A 12,827-nucleotide genomic window follows, 5' to 3' on the forward strand; every position below is an offset into this window, starting at 1 on the left:
TTGCACGGCTGGGCCTGATTCAGTCTGGTAGGTAAAATACCAATTCTTTTTCTTTGCACGGCTGGGCCTGATGGGATCATGGCAGTCTTCTCTCCCACCTCAAGAGCTCTCAAGCAGAAGTTCTCATAATCTCAAGATGGTAACCTCTCTGGGTTCTAAGGCCCACAACAAGAGCTGGGAGGGACTTTCCCATTTTGTGCCAGACACATTTCACAGAGAACTCATGTATCTGAATGACCAAACAAAAGCATGAGAAGGAATACAAAATCTGTGCCAGGCCGTTCACACTGTTTCACTAGTGCCCTGAGGTCCACATGGATTTCAGGAAAGTTGAAGTATGTCAAGCCTGTGGCAAATTGAAAAATGTCCTTCAGATGTACCTTTTAGACCTAGAATGTGGCCTGCCCATCCAGGTTCATGATTCAGGATTGTGTTTTAAAGGTGGTATGTCAAAGTCAGATGTCAATAACAAATACTACATGCAGAATATGAGAGAGGAATTTCTAACTCAGATGGAACATGCGAGATGGCCTGCTGGGGAAAGCCACATCTACCAGTGACATGCTGCTCATACTGCCTTGAACTATGCTCAATTACCTGAAGAATAAATGGTCCTGTTGGAGTGAGACTGTATCTCTAGGTAAGAGATTGTATCTTCCGGGTGAAGATATGGCATTGCTTCTGCGCGTGGAGAGAGGCCACCTCTTCCCACACTGCACGAGTGGGGCTTATTCCTGTCCCTCAGTTTCACTGCCAGCTCACGTGCATCCCAGCCCTCCTCCCCCTTTGCTGCATTATGTTTACTGCTTTCTGACTGCTCTCTCCACCCCATGTCATCTCACACAGCGCACTGCTCTGTTGGTTCTGATGAGTAGTTTGAAATTTGGCTTACGCAATAGAAATATTTTTCAGTGGGAGACTTTGAGCCCACTTACAGTCAAAACATATAATATTTGAGCCACTTAATTGAGATAAGAGAAAAGTAGTGTCAATGATATTGCCTCAGGCTTGTTAGAATGGCTCTTATCAAAAAGACGAATGATAAGTGTTGGTGAGAATGTGGAGAAAAGGGAACTCTCATCCACTGTTGGTAGGAACATAAAGTAGAAGAGCCATCCAGGGAAACATTATGGATGCTCATAAAAAGACGGAAAATAAAAGTACTATATTGTTATGGGGTCCTTGGGGTATTGCTTGGCCAGCCAGAAACCTCTGTGTCCAGTGGTGCCTTTGCCCAGGTTTTGCTCAGGCCCGTTGGGCCCGCCTGGCCTGCCAGGCTGTGCTCAGCTTGTGCTACCAGCGTGGATCCCACGCCTGCCAAGGGCAAGAGGGGCAGCAAGGGGTGTGTGATGAGTGAGCAAGCACAGAGTCCAGCCAGTGCACATGCAGGCACACGGGCTGCAGGGGGATGGGCGGCTCCAGGTGCTGGTGTGGCGCTGGCTCCCTGTAAATCCACAGCTGGACCCCGCAGTCTAAGCAGCAGGAACTGCAGAGCCCTAATGAGGGTGTCACAGCCTTGGTCTGGGGAGCTCTTATATCTGGGTTCCCTGAAGGGTCACAGTTCTTCTCTCCTTCTCTCTTCTCTTCTTGTGACCTGCAATATGGCCAGCAATGGTGTGTTCCAGCCTTACTTGTGTTACAGCTCTTTTAGCCCCATCATTTGGCAGGTCCCAAGTTCTTATCCTGGACCAGGAAGAATGAGGTATGCAGACAAGTGGAGAGTAAGCGAGGTTTGGATGAGTGGATGAGTTTCACTGAGTGACAAAACAGCGCAGAGAAGATTCGCAGTGGGTAGCTTCTTTCCACAGCCAGGGTGTCCCAATGAGTGTCCGGCTTTTAGCAGAGAGGAGACCCTGGGTGGGTAGCTCCTCTCTGCAGCTGGTCATCCCATCATCTCCTTGAGTCTTGCTGAGTCTGAGGCCCAGCTTTTACATGCTTCAGAGGGGAGAAAGTTCATGCCGATTGGTCTGTGGGTGGCTATGGGTGGGCTCGGAAAAACCACCACCAGCTATCACTTTAGTCTGTGGGACTGGCAGCTGGACCCCAGACTTCAGGCCTTCCCCAGTGGGAAAGTGGGGCTTCACTAGGGACCCATACCCTTCCACCCAGGAACCTGTCTGACTCTGGCTGTCATTCATGGTGCCCAGGCTGTTTGTGCCAAGGGTGCCAAGCTGCCCTCAGCCCCCCTAGGCCTCCCTCCCATGTTCGTTGGTGTCCAAAGTCTGGAAGGGGCCGAGGTAGCAGGTCGCTGGCGTGTCAGCACTGCCCCAAGTGTGCACACACCCAGCCAGTTGTGAGTGTGCATGGGCTCAGACTCAGCTTTTCTCTGTGCTTGGAGCTGCCGACAGTGAGAAGTCAGACAGCTTGGAACAAGCACTTCCAAGCCAGTGGGGGTGTGGGGACCTTCTTGGGCCCTCAAGAGTGCAGAGATGCCTGGGTCTGCAGCCGTGACAGCCGCACCCAGGAGGGTGGGGCTCCTGCCTGCTCCAGCTCCCATGAGCACAGGGGTGCCCAGCTCACCTATGGATCAACCCCCAAGAACGTTTATAATTTCTCTAGAATGGCATCACCCTTCTGGCATCACCCTCTGGATCAGGGATGTTGGCCTGGCTCTGAGGCAGACAACCTTCTACCCTCCCTGTGCCTCCTGGGTCAAGACTTGGAAACCTCACCAGGATGCACTGCCAGTGGCAACAGGTCAAGGACGGGGTCCCCTTGGGAGGTACAAGTGGTCTGGGGCTCCCAGGAGAATTTAGAACTTTCTGCAGACAGATGCCTCTTTTTCCTCATTTTTGGTCCAACTGATATACTGGGTGGTGAGTTAAACTTTACATTTTAATTTATATATATATATATATATTTTTTTTTTCAATTTACATAAGATGCATATTTAAACAATCAGACACTGGATTTGAAGGGAAAAGTATTTTAGATTCATTCTTTTCTTTCAAGTGTCATTTAGTCCTATGTATGAACAGATTTGCCCTATGTGTAACAACTATGTAGAAGAAAAGTTACGAAATTGTTTTGGTTTTTCAATTCTATATTAAAAAACATTAAAATTAACTCATTAAACCATTTATGCAAGAGTATTATGGTTTTTGTTGTTTAAGTCCTGAAATACAGAGATAAGGGCTGAGTGGTGGCCACTGGTGGAGAGAGTCTTCACAGGACCAGTATTATTCTGCCCCATCTCATTTGGATGCTCAACAACATGTCATTTAGCAAGCAAAAACAGCAGTGTGCTTGTGTGCCTACCCCAGATTTTTATGTGCAATAATGGAATGGGGAAGGGGAAAATAAAAGAATGGAGAAAAAGATGCTGTACCAGCCAGAACGTGGTGAAGTCACATTGTGGTTTTCTACACTAGAGTGCCTGCTTGAGCTGTAGGGAGAAGTTCTGGGTAAGGCAGCAGGTGTGTTTTTAGAAGACACTCCTGTCTGCCGCTGGAACACACTTATTTGTTCTCCATTTCCAGCTTTGCAGGTGTGTCAGTTTCACTGAGTGACCAGCTGTAAAATCCAAATCTGATTTGCTTCATGGCCAAACCCTGCCATTCACCATAGACTTCCACTCGTTCATTAAGGGATGTGTGCTTCTTCCCCTTCAACTGCACCCCAGAAACATCCTACCCTCCACCTTCAAATTCATAGAATTGTTGTTCTGTCTTGAGTCAAACTTTGTTTCTGCCAGTGGCAGAGCACTGAAAGTCTCTTGAGTTACAGCTTCACAGCAGAGGTCTAAAGTCTGCACAGAACTAGCAAATCTGCAGCCGTGGGAGCAGCGGCATGAGGGGCAGCAGAGCTTCATTCCATGTTTTCATCACCATTCCTACAACAGCAGAAGCAGCAGCAGCAACAACAGCTACTACTTCTAAATGTGGTAAAAATACTTAGCATAACGACGAATAACAATAATTGTAGTTGTTGACATTTTTGGTTCATGTATGATTATTTGTAATGTTCTGCAATTTACTTTTAGTAGTATGCACATAACTTTTGTCATAAACATCAGGACTTCAAAACACCACACCTGATGAATGGATCTCACCGGTGGACCTGTGGTCTTCACCTGCTGGTACAGGTCCTCTCACCACTCCATCTCCAGACCTAGGATCTGGTCCACCTTCTGAGTCAGTATGGTAGCGTTGACACTCACATGACCTATTTGAGGTCTTGGAAAACAACCTTGCCTTGTTAAAAAACCAAAGGATGGCTTCAAATTGTATTCAGCTGTTTGGCTAAATCGCAGCAGAAAGAATTTTTTCTCAGCAAGTCTATTTTTATGTTACTTGCTTTCAGAGTAAGAGATTATTTCAGACAAAGTAGTTTGATTTAGTCTTTGTTGAAAATCATAAATAGCCTACAAATAACCAAAAGGGATGAATAGAATTTGCGTTCATATGGAGTGCATCATATATGCTTTTAAATTTATCCTGTGAAAAGAAATAAAATATATATAACATTGAGCACTGCTTTTCTAAATTAGGAAATCAACCATTTCCTCAAATTATCCCAAGTTCTTCCAAGATGCTTCAGAAACGTTCTCTGGAGGCAGTTGTTCCAAATGGCGAAGAGTACTGGATGGATCGGAATCTCACAGGATTCTTGCTTCTATTGCAGAAGAGTTACTTTCCAGGACTTGCAAGGTTTGGAGAAGCTGCTTGATTCGTGTGGTTTACAGAGGTGCATGAGCTTTGGAGTCAGGAAAAGTTAATCCTGAGTCTCAGCACAGCCTCTTAGTAGCTGTGGGACTTTGGACAAGTTTCTTGTCTTGGAAAGTTATATAAACCTCATCTGCAAGAAAAGGTAGGATACTGATTGCAAAAATGACACCAATTCATTTTATGCCCTTTGTGATGTGCTTTTTTTTTTTTTTGGAGACGGAGTTTCGCTCTTGTTACCCAGGCTGGAGTGCAACGGCGTGATCTCGGCTCACCGCAACCTCCGCCTCCTGGGTTCAAGCAATTCTCCTGCCTCAGCCTCCTGAGTAGCTGGGACTACAGGCACGCGCCACCATGCCCAGCTAATTTTTTGTAGTTTTAGTAGAGACAGGGTTTCACCATATTGACCAGGATGGTCTCGATCTCTTGACCTCGTGATCCACCCGCCTCGGCCTCCCAAAGTGCTGGGATTACAGGCTTGAGCCACCGCGCCCGGCCTTGTGATATGCTTTTATAGCTGCTTTCATTGAGAGGCAGAATCTGTCTCCCAAACCTTGAATCTCATTGGCCTTACTTGCTCTGGCCAATAGAAAGCTGTGAACATGACCGTGTGCCAGTCTGGGGCTTAGGCACAAGAGCTCTTCAGTGCTTCCGTGTTTTATTTCGGAACCCTGGCATCTCCATGATAACAAGTCCATGTAAGCCTGCTAGAGGATGAGATATTTCAGGGAGGAAAACCAAAGTGCCACAGTTGACAGGCAGCTCGCCCTCAGAAGCAGCGTTGCCTAGTCAACCAGAAGCCGACCACACATGCCTGAAAAGGCCCGGCTGAGACCAAAAGAATGGCTCATCTGAGCACAGCCTAAAAGGTGGACCAGCTCAATCTAATAAGTTTTACTATGAAGTAATAGCTAATACATACACCTAGCGCAGACAGGATGCCAGGATTCAATGACATGTTGATGACAAGTTACCAGAGAGAAGGCACCTCTATGTACTGACTTCCTTTTCCCTTTATGTAAAGTTGGATCTCTGGTTAGATGGTGTTGAGCGATACAGAAGTGCATGTAGATGTGCATGCGTGTGATTGGTGCTTAATCTCACACACTTGAATTCCACACCAGAGGAGGAAACAGAAAATCACAGCCTGACCCTTAGAGCCAAAGCCAAATTGCAAAATGAAAAGGGTGTCTTTAAAGTATTCCCTCCACATCTAAACTCTGAGGTTAAGGCTGTGGACAAATCTGAAGACATGGGTTCTCTACTCCTGGGGCCCCTCAGCTTTTTTCCACTGTCTTTTCTTTAGAAGAGCCTAGGCCCCTGACAGGTGGGAAGTAGTAGACTCCCCCTAGATACTTCTTTTTTTTTTTTTTCAGATGGAGTTTTGCGCTTGTTGCCCAGGTTGGAGTGCAGCATTGTAAACTCTCGGCTCACTGTAAACTCTGCCTCCTGGGCTCAAGGGATTTTCCTCTCTCAGCCTCCCTAGTAGCTGGGATTACAGTTGCGCGCCACCACGCCTGGCTAATTTTTGTATTTTTTTTTTTTTTTTTTTTGGAGACGGAGTTTCGCTCTTGTTACCCAGGCTGGAGTGCAATGGCGCGATCTCGGCTCACTGCAACCTCCGCCTCCTGGGTTCAGGCAATTCTCCTGCCTCAGCCTCCTGAGTAGCTGGGATTACAGGCACACGCCACCATGCCCAGCTAATTTTTTGTATTTTTAGTAGAGACAGGGTTTCACCATGTTGACCAGGATGGTCTCGATCTCCTGACCTCGTGATCCACCCGCCTCGGCCTCCCAAAGTGCTGGGATTACAGGCTTGAGCCACCGCGCCCGGCCTAATTTTTGTATTTTTACTAGAGAAGGGGTTTCATCATATTAGTCAGGCTGGTCTTGTACTCCTGATCTCAGGTGATCCACCTGCCTCGGCCTCCCAAAGTGTTGGGATTGCAGATGTGAGCCACTGCGCCTGGCCTCTTAGATACTTCTTTATTGCAGCCCACTTCTCTCTCTGGGCACCGTCTCTGCCACACTTGGGTCCAAGGAGAGATGTTGGCAGAAAGAGGGCATTCCCTCACCTCTAGCAGAAAAGAGGGGTTCGGGCCCTTCACCTCCCTGAGGTCAGGGAAGTCAGAGCCCTCAAAACTGCACTTCAGCGTGAGAGCCATTGCCCACAGGGATCTACTTAGCACCTAGAATGTGGCTGGTCTGAATTGGTATGTGCTGGAAGTTGATAAAACAGTGACTCTGAAAGATTTAGTACCAAAAAAACAACGAAAAATCCGTTAATATTATATTGATCATATATTTAAATCATAACATTCTTGATGTATTGAGTTAATTTATTATAATCAATTTTATCTGTTTACTTCTCTTTTTTGTTGCTGCTAGAAATTTTTAAATGACACCTGTGGCTCGCAGGTGATTCTATGGAAGTTGCTGCCTTAGAGGCTTGCTTCCGTTTTCAAACCTCAGCCTGCTCGGACTGCTTCCCTGGAAGACCAGAGGCCATGAAAGGTAATAAGTGTGAAATTTTAAAAGAATTATCATATTGTTTCCTATTTTAAATATCATATATATTATTCACAAAGGAATGCAACGTTACATGCAAGGTTAAGAGTATATAAATGAGCCCGGCGCGGTGGCACACGCCTGTAATCCTAGCACTTTGGGAGGCCGAGGTGGGTGGATCACCTGAGGTCAGGACTTCAAGACCAGCCTGGCCAACATGGTGAAACCCCATCTTAATTAAAAAAAGAAAAAAAAAAAGAGTATATAAATGAATGTCCCCTAGGCCAGGCTAGATCCCAACCCGGAGAGGAAGCCCTCCCAGAGAAGAGCTGGAGCCAATACGCTGCCTCATTCAGACACGCGTGGGAGCGTGTCACCTGTCACTCAGGGCCGGAGGGGGCGGGGCCTGGAGCCCTATCCAATCAGGGAGACCGGGGCGGGGCTGCGCAATCAGGCGCTCGGCCAGAAAAGCCGCGGCGGCTTCCGGGTGCGCGGGCGTTTGTGTCCCGTGTCCCCACGTGCGTGGGTCGGCCCGTCGCCGCCGCCCTTCGCCTTCGCTCGCCGGGCTGCCGCAGGCTCGGCCGCAGCCTGGGGCCTCCCGTGGCCTGCAGGTGCCGAGGGACGCCCCGGAAGCCGGGAAATGGTGAGTGGCACCGCCGGGGCCTGGAGAAGGGGCGGGGGCGGCGGCGGCCGGACCCGGGCTCCCCGCGGACCGGGTTTCCGCCGTCGCGGCGCGGCCCTCGCTCCCCTCGGGCGCGGGCAGGGCCGGCGGGCAGCGGCGCCCCGGGCTCGGGTCCCGGGTCTGCGGGCGACCTCCGCCCTGCTCGAGCCCCGCGCTCCCCAGCCCGGCGCCCGCCTCCCCGCGGCGCCCCCGCGTCCTGCCGTGAGACCCGACGGTCCTCAGCGGAGAGCAGGCGCCGCGGCCACCGCCGTTTCCAGCCCCTCTTCGACCCTGTTAAAAATTAAACTCAGGTTTCATTAAAGCGTTGCAGTTTGCGCAAACAGCGGTTCGTGAGCAGGGAGCACCCAGCCACGGTTTTTGGTTTGTGGTTTGTGGGCCACCGGACGGGCTTGATGGAAAGGCTTTTATAAAGTGCGCAAGGGAGCAAACCAAATTTATTTTTTCTTTTAGTGATGGGGGCGGGGGGGGGGTTCTCCCTGTGTTGCCCAGGCTGGTCTTGAACTCCTGGTCTTAGTCTCCCGCCTCAGCCCCGCAGTGTGCTGGGATTACCCCGCCCAGCCCAAAGCAACTCCAATTTAATACTTGATTAGTGTTTTTTTTTTTTTTTTTTTTTTGAGACGGAGTTTCGCTCTTGTTACCCAGGCTGGAGTGCAATGGCGCGATCTCGGCTCACCGCAACCTCTGCCTCCTGGGTTCAGGCAATTCTCCTGCCTCAGCCTCCTGAGTAGCTGGGACTACAGGCATGCACCACCATGCCCAGCTAATTTTTTGTATTTTTAGTAGAGACAGGGTTTCACCATGTTGACCAGGATGGTCTCGATCTCTTGACCTCGTGATCCACCCGCCTCTGCCTCCCAAAGTGCTGGGATTACAGGCTTGAGCCACCGCGCCCGGCCAATACTTGATTAGTTTTAATTACGTAGTTCTGTTATTTGGACTATTTAGGTGGTTGGTTCCCGGTTATGTAATCAGAGGTAAATTGCTGATTTGGGGTTAAGTTTTCTTTGCGTTCAAGTTATTACGTTACAAGAAAGACATGACATACATTTAGGTTTCTTGGTGAGGAACTTGGCACTACGTCACTTCAGTCTAATGTCTTCCTATTTAGTGATTTCCGCGGGGGTGCTGGTTTCCCCTGCACTTTCCAGATGGATGGCAAGCAGGGTCTCAAATCCGTGGCCTGTCTCCCCACCCTAACTCTTCTAAAACTTGAGTAAAATTCCAAATTTCCAGTTTCTTCCTCACGCTGTCAAACCTCAACCTCCCCTCTCCAATTTACATGATTAACCATTTGTTCTTTTTTGTACATTTGAAACAGATGCAGTATTTTAATTGTTTATCATGTTTTCATTGAGCAGTGAGGAGCTGCTTCTGAACATTTCACCTGAGAGGAAAGCAGAGAATAATCACCTGACCTAGTCCACTGTAGAAACTTCTCTGTGCCTCTCCTCCTTTTGTCTTCCCCAGGCTCACACACTTTAGCAGAAAGTCTTTGAATGAAGGTTTCCCTTTGGAACCTTTACATGGTGATGTGTCCTCAGACACCCTCCTGCTTTTTCTGGGTCCTGGGTTCAAAACTGTTTGAGGATGACGTGCCCACCGTGGCCATGTCTCTGGGAGTGTCATAAATAGTGATTGTCAGCCCTTGGGTCCTCTTCTCCCAGAAGACAAGGTGAGGTTTAGGGGTGGAGCCTCTCAGAGAAGCTGGATGGGTGAATCCCCTGGGACTGAGAGGAGTCTCCTGGTATACTCTTCTGTCCTCTGCCTCTAAAAAGCTAACCCATTGTGAAGGAAGAGACCCCTCTTTCCTTTCTCTTGTCTCAGAGGAGAAGGAAATAAAAGTTGAGACCTAGTAGGCGTGAGGTCAGTGGCGAGGTCGGCTGGCGCCGCTGTGAGGCCTGGAGGCTAAAGATGAACCCCTCCACCCTTAATCGCACTCCTCTATAGATTGCAGGCATAATGTGGAGAATCGCCCTCCGTTCTTCTCGCTCAGCCTTGCTCAGACCCCCACCTGGTCAGGTACCCCATGCCTACTTCATCCATCGTGACCCTGTCACACGTAGTTTCTAGAACTGTAAGCCTTTTGGATTTTCTTTGTTGGGGATCTCGGTTCTTGAGGTGCAAGTCTGCTGATGCTCCCGTCGGAATAAAGCCACTTCTTTAAATCTGGTGTCTGGGAGGTTTCATCTGCGGCTTGTCCTGCTACAATTGGAACTTAGATTTTTTTTTCCTCTCACCCCTATTGCCTCTCCTTAGAGATAAAATGCTGGTCAGGCAATCAGATACTGGCATTGAGGGAAGAAAGAAATTTCTGCCCTCTGCATTCTCTCATACTTGTGAAGGGAGAACAGCTATTCAAAAGTACAAGGAATTCCCCCGCCTCCCCACCCACAGTGAGGCAGGAACCTGAAAAGCAAAATGCATTTGGGGCACAGTGAGGACACAGTGCAGTTGTTTGGGGGAGAGTGGGCATTGAGTACTTCAGTGAGCGGGGTGGGGGTGGGAGGATTCAGGTGATTAGATGGCCTGACATGACACTTGAGTCAGATGTGCCCGTGTTTGCTAGTACTGCTACTGCTTGTGTTTGTCACCTTGAAAATATTTGTTCACTTATTTTAACTTCAGTTTTTCATTGATTGAAAAGTATGTTTTATCTGTACAACTTGAGAAGAAAATGTTTTCAAAAGGGTAAGAAAGAAGTGTATGTCAGAAAAGTATTAGATAACTATTTCATTTGTTAAAAATTCTTATATTTTTTTCTTCCCCAGAGGAAGTGTAGTAAGTTTCACAAGTTGGTTCTTTTCTGGGAGTGGTTTCAACCCGAATTCCAGGGCTTAGCTTTGGGAATGCTACCAGGGAAACATAGGGACACTGTCTTCCATTATGGGTGCAGAAAAATACATTTTCACAAGAAAGTATAGTAGATAAATTAGTGAATAACAAATTCTCACTAAAACACCAGTTCCGGCCGGGTGCAGTGGCTCACGCCTGTAATCCCAGCACTTTGGGAGGCCAAGGCGGGTGGATCACGAGGTCAAGAGATCGAGACCATCCTGGTCAACGTGGTGAAACCCCGTCTCTACTAAAAATAAAAAAATAAAAAAAATTAGCTGGGCATGGTGGCGCGTGCCTGTAATCCCAGCTGCCCAGGAGGCTGAGGCAGGAGAATTGCCTGAACCCAGGAGGTGGAGGTTGTGGTGAGCCGAGGTTGCAGTGAGCCTAGATCGCGCCGTTGCACTCCAGCCTGGGTAACAAGCGCGAAACTCCGTCTAAAAAAAAAAAATCAGTTCCACCTTTGTGCAGAGCAGAGATTTTGTGACAGTGGATGACTCTGTTCTGTTTCCTGTTACTTGGATGTCCAAGTTTAATGGTAAATTCCATAGGTGGGACTTGGCATTTTTAGATAATTTCCATATGAAATAATTTGTTATGGAAATCATCAAGTGACATGTTTATTGTATGAAAGGAATACTTCTGCTTTTTGTGTTGAGATATGAAATGTAAGTGCCTTACAATTTTATTCTGTCCTATAAACATAAAAACTGAGTTTGAGTGATTTTGCTGGTTATTTTTTCATTGAAAAGTGGGAGCTGGGTGCAGTGGGTCATGCCTGTAATCTCAGCACTTTGGGAGGCCAAGGTGGGCGGATCACTTGTCAGGAGTTCGAGACCAGCCTGGCCAACAGGGTGAAACCCCGCCTCTACTAAAAATACAAAAATTAGCCCAGTGTGAAGGTACATGTCTGTAATCCCAGCTACTTGGGAGTCTGAAGCAGGAAAATCACTTGAACCCTGGAGGCGGAGGGTGCAGTGAGATTGTGACACTGCACTCCAGCCTGGTTGACAAAGAAAGACTCTGTCTCAATAAAATAAAATGAATAAAATGTGGGCTGTGTGTGGTTGCTCATGCCTGTAATCCTACCACTTTGGGAGGCTAAGGCAGAGATCACTTGAGTCCAGGAGTTGGAGACCAGCCTAGGCAACATAGCAAGATTCCGTCTCCACAAAAAGTAGAAAAGAAGCCAGGTTTGGTGGCATATGCATGTAGTCCCAGCTACTTCGAAGGCTGAGGTGGAGGATTGCTTGGGCTCAGGAGGTTGAGATTGCAGTGAGCCATGATTGCACCACTGCAATCCAGTTTAGGTGATAGTGAAACCCTGTCTCTAGAATAATAGTAATAGGCTGGGTGTGGTGACTCACACCTGTAATCCTAGCACTTTGGGAGGCTGAGGTGGGCGGATCACCTGAGTTTGGGAGTTCGAGAGTTCAAGGCCAGCCTGACCAACATGGAGAAACCCAGTCTGTGCTAAAAATACAGAATTAGCTGGGTGTGGTGGTGCAGGCCTGTCATCCCAGCTACTCAGGAGGCCGGAGAATAGCTTGAGCCCAGTAGGCAGAGGTTGTGGTGAGCTGAGATTGTGCCATTGCACTCCAGCCTGGCAACAAGAGTGAAACTCCGCTTCAAAAAAAAAAAAAAAAAAAATAGTAACAATAGTAATAATAGAAGAATAATGCCAATTATTTTAAATTATACTTCTTTTTTTTTTTTTTTTTTGAGACGGAGTCTTGCTGTGTCACCCAGGCTGGAGTCTAGAGGTGTGATCGTGGCTCACTGCAACCTCTGCTTCCTGGGTTCAAGCGATTCTCCTGCCTCAGCCTCCTGAGTAGCTGGGATTGCAGGTGCCTGCTACCACGCCCAGCTAATTTTTGTATTTTTAGTAGAGGCAGGGTTTCACCATGTTGGTCAGGCTGGGATCGAACTCCTGACCCTGTAAACTGCCCACCTCTGCCTCCCAGAGTGCTAGGATTACAGGAGTGAGCCACTGTGCCCGGCTCTTAATTACTCTTTTATTTTTATTATTTTTTTTTTTTGAGACGGAGTTTTGCTGTTGTTGCCCAGGCTGGAGTGCAATGGCGCGATCTCGGCTCACCGCAACCTCCGCCTCCTGGGTTCAAGCAATTCTCCGGCCTCAG

General features: G+C 48.1%; 1 protein-coding gene across 1 annotated transcript in view; it reads left to right on the top strand.

Annotated features, from left to right (window-relative positions):
- Window positions 1-4,530: 4,530 nt before the first annotated feature.
- The window catches only part of ZNF124 (zinc finger protein 124), a 29,394-nt gene continuing 21,097 nt past the window's right edge, over window positions 4,531-12,827 (top strand). The window contains exons 1-2 of the mRNA XM_032242028.1: window positions 4,531-4,649; window positions 7,461-7,815. Of these exons, the coding sequence (XP_032097919.1) occupies window positions 4,531-4,649; window positions 7,461-7,815 (474 nt within the window). The remainder of the gene's footprint in view (window positions 4,650-7,460; window positions 7,816-12,827) is intronic.

This window comes from Sapajus apella, unplaced genomic scaffold (genome assembly GCF_009761245.1).
Source record: "Sapajus apella isolate SASKATOON/1434 unplaced genomic scaffold, GSC_monkey_1.0 scaffold49, whole genome shotgun sequence".
NCBI classification, from domain to species: Eukaryota; Metazoa; Chordata; class Mammalia; order Primates; family Cebidae; genus Sapajus; species Sapajus apella.